Below are 17,477 nucleotides of genomic sequence, written 5' to 3'. Positions count from 1 at the left end.
TAAGGGTAGGCGGCAAACTTTCCCCCAGCGCTCGCTCACCTGCCCTGGCCGCGTCCATGGGTGCCGGTCTCCGGGGCAGCCCCAGTCCTCTCTACCCTCCTCCCGAAGCAACGAAAAGCGAAAAAGGAGAAAAGCGAAACGACATGTGAAGTGTAACTTACTTTTCTTGCAGCCCTCCTCCGGAGATGCACCGCGGCTCCCCTGTCTCCCGGGGGCAGCCCAAATTCGCTGGCGCTGGCGCCCGAATTCGCCGGCGCTCAGGGCAGTGCATTAGCGAACGCCGACGTCACACGCCGTGACGCCAAACGTAGTGACGTCACGCCTTGAGCGGCCAAATTGCACGCACAGGCTGAATGCACGCAGAAGTGGCCGCAGCTCAGTAAAGAATTCTCCCGGGAGTGATCGTGTCAGAGGGCCCGTGCAGGCATCCATCTTTGCTGGCGGGGCCGCTTTTGCCGCCGGCTGCCCCCGGGAGGCACGGGAGCCACAGTGCGTCTCCGGAGGAGGGCTGCAAGAAAAGTAAGTTACACTTCACATGTCGTTTCGCTTTTCTCCTTTTTCACTTTTCGTTGCTTCGGGAGGAGGATAGCAATCCCGAGCGTAGGAGAACAGTCCACTTCCTGGTACCTGTCATTTCAAATGTCATTTGAAATGACAGGTACCAGCGCATCCAGGTTACTGTATAGGCGCTGTATAGCGCTCTATACAGTAAAATGGATTGCGCGGGCTTAACGCTTCTTGGACGCGGCTTGCATTTGCATGCCATTTTAATACAGTATCGAGCGGTAGGTGAGCCGGACTGTGTGTGCGGCAAATGCGGGTGCGTCCAGCTCTTCCTACCGCTCCTTACTGTATCGGCCCGTATCCGTCGGATGCCTTAGCTAGGACAATGAAAAGCCTTTTTCTGTATATTGTGTCATGCAGAGGGAACAAGTGAGGACACAGCTGACATCGTATCAACTTTGACTTCCTTTCTTAAATAAGTATATGGAGGACAACTTTTGAAGGGCTCAAGGAATATGACCAGAGAATTAGGCACTTAGGTTCCTATTAGATTATTGCCCCCAGACACAGTGGCTGTATTTAGCTGCTGAAAAAAAAAGGGCTTTCCAGGAAATGAGGTTAGGGAAAACACGGATATGATGTAATTTTCAGCACATAGCTGGTCTGCAAAAGTAAGAGGTGCCAGGTAGTTTCTCTCTGAAAATTAACTACAAGTTGCACGGGGACAGGTGTGGCATCTTCTGTGCATCTCGCCAGCTTGCTGAACTTTGCCGCCTCTGCATCTTCCTGTGAATTTTGAGCAGCATCTACAGTAAGTAATAGGTGTACCATGCAGGCAGCAAGTAACCTCATAGCTCGGGGATCATTAGTGAGGATGGAGAGCAGAAACAAGACCTTAAGAGCTAAACTGGTGAATAGTACACCAGGGCTGCTCCTGAGGCAGATCATAGGGAGGCTCATTACCATCTTTTCATCTCTCTCCTTACCCCCTTCCTCGTGAACTCTGTTCATCCAGCAAGTCACTCTTAATTGTATCCTTCCCCTCCACCACCAACTCCTGAATCAGCACTTTCCACCTTGCTGTGCCATGTGCCTGGAATAGCTTTCCTGAGTCTGTGCGTCATGCTCCTCCTCTGGCCATATTCAAATCTGGTTTAAAAATTCACCTTTTTGAATCTGCTTTGAAATCCTAAGCACTTCTCTGCAATATATTCACTTCCCACAAACTCATGTTTGTCTTGACTAGCTTGCAAGCTCCATGGAGCAGGGACTGTCTGTTATGTGTGTCAGTATCGCTCTACGAATGTCTGGTAACGTTTCAGAAGGGATAGATAGTTGTAGCAGTAATTTCCAAAGGCATTTCCTTGGGTAAAACAGTACAAAAGTAATTTTGTAATAGGCCAGAAGAGAAAGTCAGCAAATATACATGTTAAGATATACCATTTTTCAGAGTGAACTTATGTGGCTGTGTTCCCTTTGAAAATTTCCCCACCAAAGCTATCTGCAGACCACTTTGGACTCAGGCTCAGCCGGAAGAGGCTTGTTGGAGCAATGCCATTGCCGGATCCCCTCAGAAGAAGCAAGGCCATCATAGGATCCCATCCCCATGATGGTGAATAGGAGCCATTAGAAAAAGCAAGACGCAGGGGCGGGCTGGAGTTGCAATGCCGCTGCGGGATCCCATCTGCACAGTGGCAAATTGGGCGAAAAGGAGGGCCAGAGCTGCAAGGCTGCCACAGGATCCCATCCCTGCAACGGCGAAGAGGAGGGCTGGAGTAGCAATGCCATTGCGGGATCCCTTCCCATCCCCGTGGCGCCAGAAGTAGGACTTTGGCTATACCTAATGAAAAGGCCTTGCCTGTGTGTGGGTAAGAATGGGAGCTTGAATGTGTGTATGTGGGTGAGAATGGCAGCCTGGGTCTGTGTGTGTGGGTTAGAATGGGAGCTTGTATGTGTGTATATAAGAATGGGAGCTTGTTGTGTGTGTGTGTGGAGAATGTGAGCTTGCAGCGGGGAGGGGGGGAGAGCATATGAGAGTGAGAGCTTGTGTGTGCGAGGGAGTCTGTGAGAGAAAGTGTGTGTATGTGTGTGAGAGAGAAGGGAAGAAGACAGTAGAAGAAGAGACACCCTAAAAAGGAATTAGGAAATAAGCGACAAGTGAAAAATGAGAAAAAAAGAGACCATGACCAACTCATTAGAAAAATACAAAGATTAGAAAAAAAGATGATAAATATTTTGAGATTTTAGCAATTGGAATATGCCATCTTTGGGAATGTATATTTCTTTTTTTTTTTTTTGTATTTTGCTCTTTCTTCAGTAATCCACTGTTCAGACTAGTTTCTCAGGATTTCTATGTTTTTGTTTGCGTGTTTCTGTTTCTAATTTGTAGTCTTATTTCTATATTAGGTAAGGGTTGGTTTCTATTTTGCCTGTGTGTGACTGAAGTGCAGTATTTCTGCTAGCGTGTAGTTTCTCTGTAGTAGTAGTCCAGTTTGTTCTGTTACTCCCACTAGTGATCTATTAATATTGTAGGGCCTGGTGTAGTATTTGCATTGCTGCTTTTTCATAAGGTTGCTGTTATTTGAATCCTGAGGGTCAGTGCTGTGACTGTATGGCAAGGTTCTAGACGTCTCCTTTGCAGGAGTCCGTGTTACTTCACAAAATAGCAGTGAAGGAATATCTTTTGCTGAGGTGACACCAGAATTTGAATATTTTCTTTCATGTTAGTTGTAATGTCAATTGCCCTAGCTCTGCTTTGCACCTGTTCTGATGATTGATATTTTATTGTAGTTATGATGATTTCTGGCTTTCTGCAAAGATGATTCATGAAAGTATACATTAATGTTTGTTTTATTACATGATTGATTGGATCTGTTTGTTTTCTTTGCTTTCTACATGATATACTTGTACATTTATAAACTGCAATAAATATAAAATAAATTAATACAGATTAATAAGGAATTTTTAATGCTGGTTAGTGCTTGAAATAATTGAGGTAAAATGTGTTAAAGTTTCACGCATGATGCATAATGGCTGTTGCAAACTACTTAGAAAGCCATTGTAGTGTGCGGTATGTGGCATTATTTATCAATAAGAATACAACTAGTAGGTCTCAGACCAGCATGCTTAAAGCCCACCCATGTTAAACTTGTGCCCACCTTAAAAATCAGTTCTGGCTATGCCACGGCTGCAGACAAGTACACCTGCTAATTTGTATGTAGACACTTTGTGGGAAAAGTTATGAAAATCCATAAAGTATTTATGTTAAGTGCAAACTCTTCCCCAGCTTTGCCCCTGGAAATATCGGCACTCAGTCTAGATAAACCTATGCATATACAAGACATACACGCTTACACTTGCCTACATATCGGGCAGGCAGTTTTATAACCAGCCATTTTTCTGGATAAAAGGCTGTTTCACCTGCAGAAATACCTTTGAAATTACCCTCCCTAGGTTGGTGTGTTCTAGTGTACCACACTCTGTATGTTATGTGTATTTTTTTTTATCTGGAATGGTGCGACATAACACGGAGTGTGCGAGGCTATCCATCCAGATTTAAGAGCTTGTGTTATTTCATGGTTTGTAAATCACGTACAGACTACTCTGGGGTGAAAGGGTCTGTGTGTTGCCAAATTAATGGGACCTTGAAGCAATCGTTTAAAGGCTGTTCTCTCTTTTATTAAAATGGTATCTCCACCCAGGAGAGTGAATGCATTTCACCGCATGTCGCTTACTCTAAGTGGTATGAAATAAATAAATGTTTTCTGGGTATAAAAGCAGTGAAACGTTTTACTGTGCAGTTGCATGGAGCAACCTTGCACCACGGGGGAGCCAAGACAGCTCCTGGAACTTTTGGGTCCTGATGACGAGGGATGTTTTTATAACTCATGGCTTGGGGGGGTCTTACACTGTCCCAGATATAACCTTCCTCTCCTCCTAGGGCTCACATGGCCCTTTGTGAATTATTCCCCCACCCCTCTCCTTCTCGGTACCAGAGCATTTAAGGGGCGCTAATCAGAGTGATTTGCCTATGTAAACCTGGGTTTATCTGCGTAACACCGCAGGCTGATCATTCTTCCCCTTGCCCCCAGTGCTACTGTCGCAGCACACGTACATTTAACCATGGGGGGGCGGGGGGGGGGTGGGGGAAGAGGGCGGACTCAGGTTGCAGAGGGAAATTACACATAGCGATTACATGATCAATTTCCGGTGGACGTTTCCAGTGCGGGCGTTTGCGCTTGCTTCAATGCAGGTTCAGAATTGTATATGGGTCCTTAACCCAACATCCCCCATTCTGCATGCTGGGGGTATTTTCAAAGGGAAGCTCTGCAGGAAGTTCATTCGAAATAACTCTAGGGGTAGATATTCAAAGCTGGCCGTGTAAGTCACCGAGCCGGTTAGAACGTATCCGGCTAAGTTACGATGCATGTTCAGCGGCATGGCGAAGCCGCTGGATAATATACATGTATACATATGTACTTAGAGGGGAATTTTAAAAGCCCGGTGGCCACGTTAATTTGTGAATGCGCAAAGAAGTTGGGCTTGCGCGCCCTGAGTAGATTTTAAGTTTCAATCTTTTTATTGAGTTTCCATTATTAACCACCTTAGCAACATAGCCAACCCTGGTGCACACTTTCCAGAGTCCGCTATAAAACTAGTACAATATGAAACACGGTGTCAAAACCAACGCGTCCCCCGCGCGCGCGCGCATCAGAAGGATTTATTGTGTGAGCGTCTCCCGCTTAGAAACACTATACTCATTTAGGATTTGGCTTCTCGCCCTTGGCGGAAGGGAACGCAGGAGAGTGTCCCAGGTCAGGAGAAACGCCCTTCTTTTATTCATCAAGTCCAAGGATTCCATATATTTTTCATGAATACACATTGCATGTATCTGATTCCTCAAATGTGTCCTACTGGGAGGGTCTTCCCCAAGCCAGCTGTACAGAATCGTTCGCTTAGCCAGCACAAGCACTTTGCGGATCCAAAGTGGCACGTATCTACGCCCAGGCACAAGCCCCCTCTTAATTGGTCAAAAAGAAGCACCTCTGCCGTCATGGGTTGAGGCTGACTGGGTGGGAATGAAGGCTATCAAACCGGGGGGTGGAGGACCTATCTCTTAACTGGGCAGATTGGGGTTGAACTGGTAAAACTGGGAATGGTGTCAGCGCGTTCCCCTTTTTAAAATTCCCCGATGGACGCGTAAGAAGTGGGATTTTCGCCCACACGTGCGCACCCACTTAAAATTTGGTGCACATTTGTGTGTGGCCAGGCTATTTTGTAACATGCGCGCGTACGTTATAAAATGGCTGCATACCTGGGCGTGGGCTGACATACGTACGCACGCCGGTTTTAAAGTTACCATCTTAGCCAGATAAGTCTACCCGGCTAAGTTTAGTCCTGCTCCACGGAGCGTCTAAATTTAAATGATCAGTAATTAGCCGTATAAGTTGTACGGCTGACTCGCTCTGCTCCGATCCGCCCAGTACACGCCTACTTTTTCTGCGTGTGACTTTCAGCCGTATAAGGGACTATATTACGTCTAAGCGACGGCCGCTGAACATGGGCGCGTATTCAGCGGCCGCTACTTAGCTGCATAAGTCCCGCTTATCCGGCTAAATAGCACTGCATGCGCTTTGACTGTCGGGCCCTATGAGGTACTGATTCATTGGGGGGGGGGGGGGGGGGTTATTTTCAATCATCCTCTAGTGGCAGGAAGCAACAAACCAGGCTGAGGATTTTAATGACTTAAGAAAAAAAATTGCAGTGGCCACATGCGCTTTACACCTCAGCCTTGTTGTTTTGACTGTCGGAGAGTTTGGAAGATACAGATAACCCATAAACATCTGATGCTTGAGAGCCAGCATTTGGTTAAAAATATCCACTATTCTTTAGAAACATTTGTGAAAAACGTTATGCTCTACAGCCAGCAGAGCTCATAGGCTCCCACCGCAGGTTGTTTCATACTGTAAAAAAAAAAAAAAAAAAGTGTCATCTTTTAAAATGTAACACGCAATAAGCACTAACCATACCTCCTCTCCCCTCCACCTGCTCTTCTCTTCCCCCTCTCCCTCCCCAAGTTATTTTAAGAACAAATTTAGGTTAAAGCACGTCTACCTTTGGGAATATAGTGTCCTGAAGCTTTATCATTGCCATAAAAGGCAGCCTCAGCGTTGCATTGTTAAACTTATCAGCACAGTGTGCCACTTACTGCTTTGGGCACCCTGCCAGCTCTGGGCTATCTCTTCTGTGCATTTCTACAGAATTTCTCTTGTGGTTCCAGGTTCCCTGTATAGCAGCTCTACAACAACAAAGTATCACAGGAGCAGTGCTACTGCTGCCGGGGGGGCGGGGGGGTATATTTTCAATATGCATCACCTGAATCTCATGTAAACGAACTGAGCTAATTATCTTTCTCTTTGCTGCCCACTTTCCTGATCAGCATCCTGATTTTCGGTTTTGGACCCATTTCCAAATATTATAACTCATCTTTTCTATGTTAAATTCCAAATCCTGATCTGGCAGTTTTCATCTTTCTTCTGGCCTAATGAAGACAAGTTTGGGATTATTTTTCATTCAGTTTTCTTGGTCATGTTGTGATTTCCATAATGCTCCTGTGATTCAATCCATTATAATTTAGCTTAGAGCAAGACATCTTGTGTGTGGAATCAAAGAAGCCAATGCGTTCACGTAAGGCCATTTTGCACATGTAAAAAAATGTCATGCTATTTAGTAAGGCCTTAATATTCAAGTTAAGTCAATGTCCAATATATTAACATGTAAGCATTAAAACTAACTCTTACCTGCATGAAAATGAGGGGGAATCAGATGCAAATGAAGGTTTAATGGGCCCATGATAAATAGCAAGGTCCGCACCCCTTCAGCTACAGTTTACTCTGGGCCCATTTGAAATGACATTTGAAATGACAGATACCAGCGTGTCCGTGAAGCGTTAGGCCCGCGCACCCAGGTTACTGTATAGGCGCTGTATAGCGCTCTATACAGTAAAATGGGTTGCGCGGGCCTAACGCTTCACGGACGCTTCTTAGACGCAGCTTGCATTTGCAAGCTATTTACATACAGGATCGCGCGGTAGGTGAGCTGGACTGTGCGTGCGGCAACCGCGGGTGCGCCCGGCACTAACGCAGCTCTCCCTACCGCTCCTTACTGGATTGACCTGATTGTTAGAGACTGAAAATAGATGAGCCAGCACACAATTAAACTTATTTAACTTAGCAGTGGCAGAGGTTTCCTCTATGTTGCATAGCTTTAGAAATGGTGGTACTGAAAGGTTTCTTTACCTACTGCAGACCCCCCTAATCTCTGGTCATACATGCATCAGAGCAAGGAAAACCAATTACACAAACTATCTAAATTCATAATGAACTTTATCTACAATGACATTCTTCTGGTATTATCTGATGAAAATTTCCTGTTTCTCTTTTTCAGCTGTGCTTATGAAGAAACGCTTTAATGTATGTATTAACATTTTTTATAGGCCGCTCTATCCATTAATACATTCATAAAAATTTAAAAAAACAAAATAACTAAAATCTGAGACAGTCTTACATTATGCTCAACTGACTATACAAGAAAGGTTCAGTTTTCAAAAAACACTCAGCATTTACTTAGGTGCCTAAGTTTTAGTCTTCTAAATTTAGAAAACTTTCAGCCCAAAATTTTCCTAAATCTAAGCATCTGAATTTAAGCCTGCAATTTATTTGCCTAGATTTAGGGTCCTAAGTTAGGTACCTAGCACTGAAAATCAATGCTCGTGCCTACATTTTACCTTGTCCTAACTCCTCCCCCATAGTCACCAACTCTTTAGGGATTTAGTAGAAATAGGCACCTAAATTTAGAGACTTACCCTAGTCAGTTTTCAAAGGGGGCCAATGTAGGCACTTATTTCCCTGGTAAAACCGGGTATTAAGATCTGGTTTTAACGTGGGTTCATTCCCACGGTATTTACTAAACTGTGGGAACCGAGCACTTCATTTTAGTGATTAGCAATTGTTCCTGGCTCCCCCGCCTCTGTAAAGGCCTGAGGCTTGAAGCTCTGAGTTACAGCCCCACTCTGTCGCAAGCCCTCTCTATCGCTTTTTTGTCCCCTTCTGACCAGAAAAAAAATCCTGCAGGCCCGTCTCCAGCCATCCAAGTGTAAAATTTAAAGCCCTGCCACTCACCCACAATGGCACAAAAAGTCCCTCCCCTTCACTTCTAGCACCCCCCCTCCCCAACAAACTTCCCTTCCCTGGTGGAGCTCCCAGGTGGAAAAGGGCTAGAAGTGATCCCAATTTCCCCAACCAGCTGACCCAGGGCTTCCCTGTGCCCTGCTTAGTGAAGTGACACCCAAGCCCGTTGAAAACTGATGCCAAAATGCGCCAAAGGATGCAGTACTTAGGGAAATGCAGACTCTCTGTGAATATCCTTTGCCCCTTGCAGCCTCTCTCATACTTTATTGTTGCAAAAATTTCATACTTGCACATTAGAAATGTGCACAGCATCTGCCAGAAGTAATTTTGAACAGCCTGAGCTGGAAATTGCCTGAGCTGTGGACCAGCCCCCAGCACATTCCTTGGCACTGACAGTTGACATGGAGATTTGTTTTCAAGTCCAGTAAACTCTCATTGCTTTTCTTCTGAGCTAATTCATACGGTAAAAGAGAGCAGGAAAGCCAATAAATGAAAGACTGGACATTAACAGAAACTGACGCTCTACTTTTCAGTTAAGAACAGGCTCAGCACAGACGTGGCAGGACTGGTGCAGTGTGAAATACAAATTTCTGGGATTATATTTGTTGGGAAGGGGTAGGGCAATGGCCTTGTGCTTCAACTGTGTTGGGGCCAAGAATAATCTGCAGTTTGTATTTTGTCCCGGATGATAGGGCCTGGATATTCACTATGGCTAGCTGGAGTGCGCAGTGTGCCAGTGACCGCCGACCGGAATAGCAGAAACACTGACTGTATTCCACTAATCAGACTGCAGAAGAGAAATGCCACATGCACATAGCTCACTGAAAGGCAGAATGCTATTATTCCTGAGTGCTGTCTTCTATAAATATAATTTGTTTAGGCTCCTGACAGTGGTGTTTGTTTATCAAGCACATGCCTGCTGACCTGCATGCCTGCTTGAGTGGGCACGCGGGCTGGGAGGAGGCTCCGTGCAGTGGAAAGTCAGTGGGCTGGGGGGAAGGCAGAGTGCAGTCATGTAAAGTTTCACTGAGTGACAGCTAGCAAATAAACTGTATACATCCAGTATGAGCATTTTATATTAATAGTGGTCCTAGGAAGACTGAGTAGGGCTGTGCGTTTGCTTAAAACGAATGTGCATTCCAAACTGATGAAGGAGGCCATTTTCATTAAATCCGGGAAAGAAAATCCAAAATGCAAGCAGTGCATGCTATTTTGCATTTATTGCATACCATTTGCGGAAATGAAAAATCCAAATAAAACAAAATGAAATTCAGCCAAAAATCGGGTTCAAAATGAACAAAATGATCCAAACTGAAACTATTTCTTTCATGTAGGTTGAATATCATTTTAAATCTTATGGAGCAATTTTCAAAAGCATTTACGCATGTAAATGGGATTATTTTTAAAAATTACCTCCAGGATTTTATGTGCCATTGGAAGGGATTTTGCATGTTCTTTTACACGCACTGCCAAAAGGCATTCCTGGGGATGGAGTTATGGCAGACAAATCATTTATGCACATACTTTCAATTTTCAAAACTATGCTCATAAATACATGGACATTTACAGCTGCTCTTTTCGCATGCCTGTGCAACACTAAGAGACGTGCAGTCTCGCTAATTTTCAAAGTAGATTTGCATGCATAAGTCCACGTTGAAAATTAGGGCTGAAGCCCACGTGTTCTTTGTGTTATGGCCGTTGGCCACGGCAAGCCGTGACCAGGGCCAACTATCATGGCCGGGACCAAATACTCACCCACGGCATCAGGTTGCTGTGGAGACTCCTGCAGGAGCAGGGGGCCTCCTCCGGCATTCTCCTCGCAGCCATGGCTGCTGCTAGGCGGCCGCAGGGCCCCAATGGCTGCTGTGACTCCTCCCCCTTCCTGGCTGCCTTAGAGCCGCGCGTCTGAAGATAGGATTTAAAGGGGCCACGACAGGAAGTGTCGTGGCTCCCTCCTGAAACTCCTCCCTCAAGTTTAGGTATTTAAGGCAAGGTCTGCTCCTCAAACCTTGCCTTGGTATTGAGGCTTGTGCCTGGTTTCCGGTCCCGTGTTCCTGGTCTCACTTGGTTCTTCGTCCCGCTTCTGCTCCTCCTTCCTCGTTGGATTGACTCTTTGGCTCCTGACCTTCGGACCGGCTATGGTGAGTTCCTGGCATTGGCTTCGGACCCTTCTCCTGTCTGGCTCCTGGACTGGCTTCGGACCTCTCTCCCGTCTGTTCCCGGACTGGCTTTGGACCGCTCTCTGGACTTCGACCCTTGGACCGTCTTTGGATTCTCCTTCGACTTCTATTCCCGGACTACCTACGACCAGCTGGAAGCGCCAGCCATCTGGAATCCACGACCTGCAGGAGGCGCCTGTGTCCAGACCTCCATTAGTCTTCAGGGAGTTCCTTAAGTCCCAGCGGCCGGATCCCTACAGGCTCCTCCTGGGGGGATCACGAGCTTCCAGGGTGAAGTCTTCCTTCAACACTCATCTCATTGAGCCTTGCCCTCCGACGGTAGAGACCTAACGGGTTATCTGTCCATTTGGGTAGCACCAACTCTACCTCGGAACAGGGGTCCACCTTCTGACTTCGTACACTTTGTACTTGTGGACATCAGCCCTGTGAAGGTTGTTATAAAAATTACCCTTTCTGGAGTAAACTTTCAACGGGGTTTCATATCCAAAAATAGCATTTACGCACATAAGCCTGACTTTGCCTACATATTATCTTATAAACATCGGGAGAATGTGCGTATTTATCATAACTACTGCCCTTACATTTTACCTGCTGAATAAAGCAGTGGGTTAGGGGCATTCTGGGATAGGGTTCAGAAGAATATGGCTTAGCTGTTGTTTTGGAAGAGATATACAGGTTTAATTATCAAACTTATTCATACACTTTTACACCTGCTCACTGACTCGTGCAGGTGAAAATCGGACTTGTCTGTTGGCTGCAGCTCTTGGGTGAGAGGTCTGGGTGAACTGATGGGGGTTCAGGGTGAAGTGCTAGAGGGTCTTGATGAACTGGTGGAGGCATCGGTGAACTGGTGATTTAAAATACATGTGCAAGTATTTTCAAAATGATTTACATGCATACTTTATAAAATACCTGCCTCCATGTATAAATACGGTTAGTTCACTGTAAGAAGATAATTTTAGGCAGCTTAGCCAGATCCCCGGAAGACTTTCTGATGCAAGGAGAGCTGTGGATCAGAACTGGCCCCAATGATTGATGATTGCGGATCAGTATATATATATATATATTACAAAATTTAAGTACAAGGATTGTAAAGGCATGACACTATCACTGTCTTTGTTTCCCCTTCATTCCTGAGACTCCCTGGCACCAATGAGCCTATAATGAGTCAAGATAACCTCAAAAGACATCTGGTGTCTCTTAACAACTGGGAAGATCAGAGACTAGTACTGAAATACCTTCCTAACAAGCTTGGTTGTAAATCTTTTGTTAAAGTGCAAATTGAAACACCTAACTTGCAAACATTGGTCTAAATTCAGAGAGAATAAGATATATATATATATAAGGCAATTCATTTGCCCATTTTCTTTGAATGATCCAAAAAGAGCAAAATAGCTGGTTCTTTTGGGGTCACCTGCTCACAGTCTTTTAGGATTTCAAGGGCACTGCTTGTAGAAGGAAGACTGTTACACCCGTCGGTTGCAGACGGCTGCGACCACCCAGGCTCACCTCTTTCTTTGCTACAGTGTTGATTCTTGGAAGAATGGCAGCCTCCGCTGGCCACTGCCGACCCAGCTCAGCATTCCGGGACGGTGTGGTCACTCCCAGCCGCCATCTTGTTTCCGGAATCACTTAGTCACGCGCGCAAAGGCCCACCTTTGTACACATCATGGCGGGAACCTCGGGGGCGTCCCCTCCGGATGACATCAACCCACTATGGTACTTAAGCTGACTGGCTCTATGCTTCAACGAGTTAGCAAGGAATTCTCTCGTTGCTGAATCCACTCTATTCTTGGACTTCTGGTTCCAGTTTCTACTTGGCATTCGAATGCTCTGGGTACCCGCTCCTCGGCGGCCCTTCCGCCTTCTTGGTTATCCGCTCCTTGGAGGGCCTTCCTGCCTTGGACCGCTGCCTGTCCCGCTTCTCGGGACACTCTCCTGGAACTACCTCCTGTGAGTACTTTACTACGAACCTCTACGACGTCTTCCCTACTGAAGATTCTCTGCGGTGTACCCTGTGCCTCGAGTCACTACCATGTCTTCTCAGTAGGAGTCACTCCAGTATAACTACGCTGCAGGTTGATGCCTCATCCATTACAGGATCTTCTTCAAGTTCCTGCACCTTAGATTGCATCATCATCATCACCTCTGAACAGACATCCTTGGTGTACCCTGCTCCGCGGGCCACTACCAGATCCTCACATCGGAGGTATCACTCTGGGTGTATCCCTCTGCTCAGAACTGTACTTTTTATTACAGATAAAACTGTACTTTTTATTACAGATCCTAACTCAGCATTAACCTCCTGGAGCAATATCACAGAGGAAATAGCAAATAAATTATGTCCGCTCTCAACAAAAATACATAACCAAAATTCCCCAAAGAGACAACCATGGTTCACCGATGAATTACGGAAACTCAAACAAATCCTCAGAAGAAAGGAAAACTTATGGCGCAAAACCCCATGTCCCAGCACACTTTGCACCTACAAATCTACCCTCCACCACTACAGGAACTCTACCCTAAAGGCAAAAAGGGATTTCCACGCTCACAAAATCCATGACTTTACCTTTGACGCAAGAGCCCTCTTCTCCTATGTCTCCGAACTAACACTACCTAACACTCCATCTATCCCTACTGAACAAACACAATCCAAAGCTGATGAACTAGCACTATTCTTCCAAAGTAAAATCTCCAATCTCTTAACACTCTTGCCACCCAGCCACACCCCTCAGACTAGCTCCTACCACCTACTCAACAAAAGAATCACCCTGGATTCTTTCGAACCTACCACCGCCTTAGAGATCCAATCTCTGTTGAAGAAAATGAAACCTTCCTCCCATCCCCTTGACCAAATACCATCAAAACTGCTTCTGCTAATACCCGAAACCCATCTCCAAACCACTAGCGGACATTATAAATTGGCTCCTTAATACAGGGAATCTTCCTGAAGCCCTAAAAACCGCCTCTCTTAAACCGCTACTAAAGAAGCCAGATCTGGATCCCAAGAACCCAAACAACTTCCGCCCAATCTCCAACCTGCCTTTTGTAGCAAAATGGAAAAATTGGTCAATTCACAACTCTCCACTTACCTCGAAGATCACTAAATACTACACCCCACACAATATGGATTTCGCAAGGATTTAAGCACTGAAACCCTACTCCTGTCGCTAACAGACCACCTCATCATGGGCTTGGACAAAGGACAATCATTCCTACTAATTCTACTGGACCTGTCGGCAGCGTTCGACACCGTCAACCATGCCACCCTCCTCAACCGCCTCTCGGATATAGGAATAACAGGTTCCGCTCACACATGGTTCAAAACATTCCTCTGTAACAGAGGATACAAAGTCAAAATCAATAATAAAGAATCCCCCCGCTACAATTCCTCTGTAGGAGTTCCTCAAGGCTCCTCACTATCCCCAACATTATTCAACATATATCTTCTTCCTCTATGTCAACTGTTAACTAACCTGCAACTAAAACCTTACTTATACGCGGACGACGTTCAAATTCTGATACCCATCAAAGAATCTATCACAAAAACACTTAAATTCTGGGATAACTGCCTCCAAGAGATCAACGGACTCCTCGCAAACCTAAACCTGATTCTAAACTCGGCTAAAACAGAACTCCTCCTCATCACCCCAGACAACAGCAACCCCCCACAAATTGCTCCAATTAACACCATGGTAACACAAGCAAGAGACCTAGGGGTAATAATAGACAAACACTTGAACCTAAAAACATTCATTAACAATACAACCAAGAACTGCTTTTACAAGCTGCAAGTAATCAAAAGAATGAAACCACTCCTACACTTTCAGGACTTCAGAACAGTCCTACAATCCGTAATATTCTCCAAGATAGACTATTGCAACTCTATCTTGCTAGGTCTCCCGTCTTCTTACATCAAACCACTTCAGATACTTCAGAATTCGGCAGCCAGAATCCTAACTAACACCAGAAGAAGAGACCACATCTCTCCCATTCTAATAAATCTACACTGGCTGCCAATACACTACAGAATCCTCTACAAGTCCTTCACCATCATCCATAAATCAATCCACTACCAAGCCCCGCTCAACCTCCAAATCCCCCTCAGACTACACACATCATCCAGACCCATCAGAGAAGTCTACAAAGGTTCACTGACTGTTCCCCCAACTAAATCCACACACCATATTGCTCTCAGAGACCGGGCCTTCTCTACAGCGGCCCCCGCTCTTTGGAATATCTTACCACCGGATCTTAGACTTGAACCCTGCCTATTAACCTTTAGAAAAAGGCTCAAGACCTGGCTATTTAGACAAGCCTTTCCCGAATCTAACAGCCAGGGGGAGATCCTACGGCAGGGAGAGAACCTACGGTAATACCCATTGAGAGACCTTACTGCACAATTGAGAGACACTTCTGCACAATGTAAATAATTTCCATTAAGGGACACCACGGCACATTGTAAATAAGCTACCTCTGTTAAGATTATATAATTCTTGTCTTTCCCTGTCTCCTTCCTTCCCAGTTTCAACAACCTTGTTATATTGTATCTTTTTATTTCCTCGACACTGGTTAAAAGAAAGTTATTGCACCCCTTGTTATATGTAAACCGGCATGATATGATTGTATCATGAATGCCGGTATAGAAAAGCTTTAAATAAATAAATAAATAAATAAATAACACCTCCCGTTCCGCGGACTCTGCTTTCCTTCCTTCATAATAAAGTCTCCATCTTTAGCTGTGTCCTATGCCACTGAGACCGCGCCTACCAACGGTGAGGCCCACAGGGCTCCTCCCTGTGGTCGGAGACACCTCTCACTTCGGCCCAGGGTTCACATTCTTACAAAAACATAACAAGACTTATGAGGGAAGTACCCTTTGTAAAATATCTTTTCTTTATTTCTGTATGTATAAATATAATCCTATTTACCTGTATTGATTTATGTAAAGCTTACTGTGATACTATATTCATTTTTTATATTACTTATCTTTGATTCATTATCCCTATATTAGCAACATTTAGTAAACTAAGTTTTGCTTTTACAGTATTGTTTATGCATGTTCTATGACATAATGTACCCCCATACAGCCACCACATACATACGCATACATGGGTTTTTTTTATACATTGAAAATATACACATGTAAGTTTATAAAACATGTAGGGAAATATTTGCACATACTGAAACATATATACGGCCTTTTGCAGCAGAGCTACATGGCATTTTATAAACTGTGCAGCTCTGGCCTCATAAGTGCGTAAATGCTGTACCAGGAATAGGTTTGAAAGTCAGGGTCACATCCAGACTATGGGAGGTTTCCATAGAATAAAACTCCTAAAATGAGATCCTTATTAGTAGTATTTTTCTGTGCTATAAAAGACAAATACAAACGTGCTTGTCAATTAAACAGTGATATTCTTATTTAAATTGATATCTTATTTATTGATATCTAATTTATTTCACAAAATTTGATACCAACTCGCTCTGCTGTTCCTGGCGGGGAGGGGAGAGAGAGGTCCCCTCCGAGTTTCAGCAGAGGGGGTAATAACATCACTTCCATCAGGCTCAAAAGTGGTGATGTCACTTCAAGCCTACGGCTATTTCACTTCCGGACAGAAGCGACAAGCTCTTGCTGCTGCAGGCCTGGACTCAACTGGCTACTGAGAGCCAGATGGATGCCTCCCATAGTCTGGATGTGATCCAAGGGCCATCATTTGCTCACGTTTGATCTGACATGTCTGCACACATATCCACTTATGTTTCCTGGTAAATGGTTTCTTTTGCTCATTTGAGTCTGACCTGAGAAAGAGAGAGTATTAGCTCTGGAAAACAAGTCAAGAAATGTATTAAGTTAGTCTAATAAAAAGGTATCACCCTATATATTTTTTATTTTTATTTGTTAACCCTTATTTCAGTGCATTTGAATGGACTAACACAGCAACCACAGTACTTTATCCACAAATATGAGTACTGGTGCTTCCAGAGAGAAGTCCGTTAATACTTAGGAGTTGTAAGGCCTAAGTATTAACTGAAGGCCATTCTGTACCAATGTAATAAGTTTCCTAAATTAAAATGTAATTTTTTTTAAAACAGAGGGGCAGATCGTTAAGAATGTCTCTCTTCTTGCTCCAGAGATCTAAAGCTCGATAATGTTTTGCTGGACCACGAGGGCCACTGCAAGCTGGCAGATTTTGGCATGTGCAAAGAAGACGTCTATCCAGGAAACACGACCTCAACGTTTTGTGGGACTCCCGACTACATTGCCCCAGAGGTAACTTTTCTACTTTAGCAATGCAGAACTGTAAAATTATATATTCTGGAAAAACTATTTATTTACTGACCTTTTGCTTCTATTGTAAGAAAAACAGCTGGAAGTAAGTTATTGTCCTGCTATACATCTCAAGGAACCTAGAGACTCAGGTTGGCCACTCACGTGTTTGAAGAAGCAGAAATGACTTAGAGACCGAAGCAATACAGTGCACTAAAAAAAAAACGTGCGTCCAAACTGAGCACCCGTTTTTCAACACGCGCACATCCACCTCTCCTGGGCGCCTGATGCAATACGTAAATGAGCTGCCACACTAAAAAGGGCGCGTCCATG

At 44.7% G+C, this 17,477-nt stretch overlaps 1 protein-coding gene across 1 annotated transcript in view; it reads left to right on the top strand.

Annotated features, from left to right (window-relative positions):
• PRKCH (protein kinase C eta) overlaps window positions 1-17,477 on the top strand; it is a 246,047-nt gene that overhangs the window by 205,698 nt on the left and 22,872 nt on the right. The window contains 1 exon segment of the mRNA XM_029598155.1: window positions 17,009-17,147. Within this exon segment, the coding sequence (XP_029454015.1) occupies window positions 17,009-17,147 (139 nt within the window).

Source organism: Rhinatrema bivittatum, chromosome 4, assembly GCF_901001135.1.
Source record: "Rhinatrema bivittatum chromosome 4, aRhiBiv1.1, whole genome shotgun sequence".
In the NCBI taxonomy this organism is placed as follows: Eukaryota; Metazoa; Chordata; class Amphibia; order Gymnophiona; family Rhinatrematidae; genus Rhinatrema; species Rhinatrema bivittatum.
This window is presented reverse-complemented; position numbering and strand designations above follow the sequence as displayed.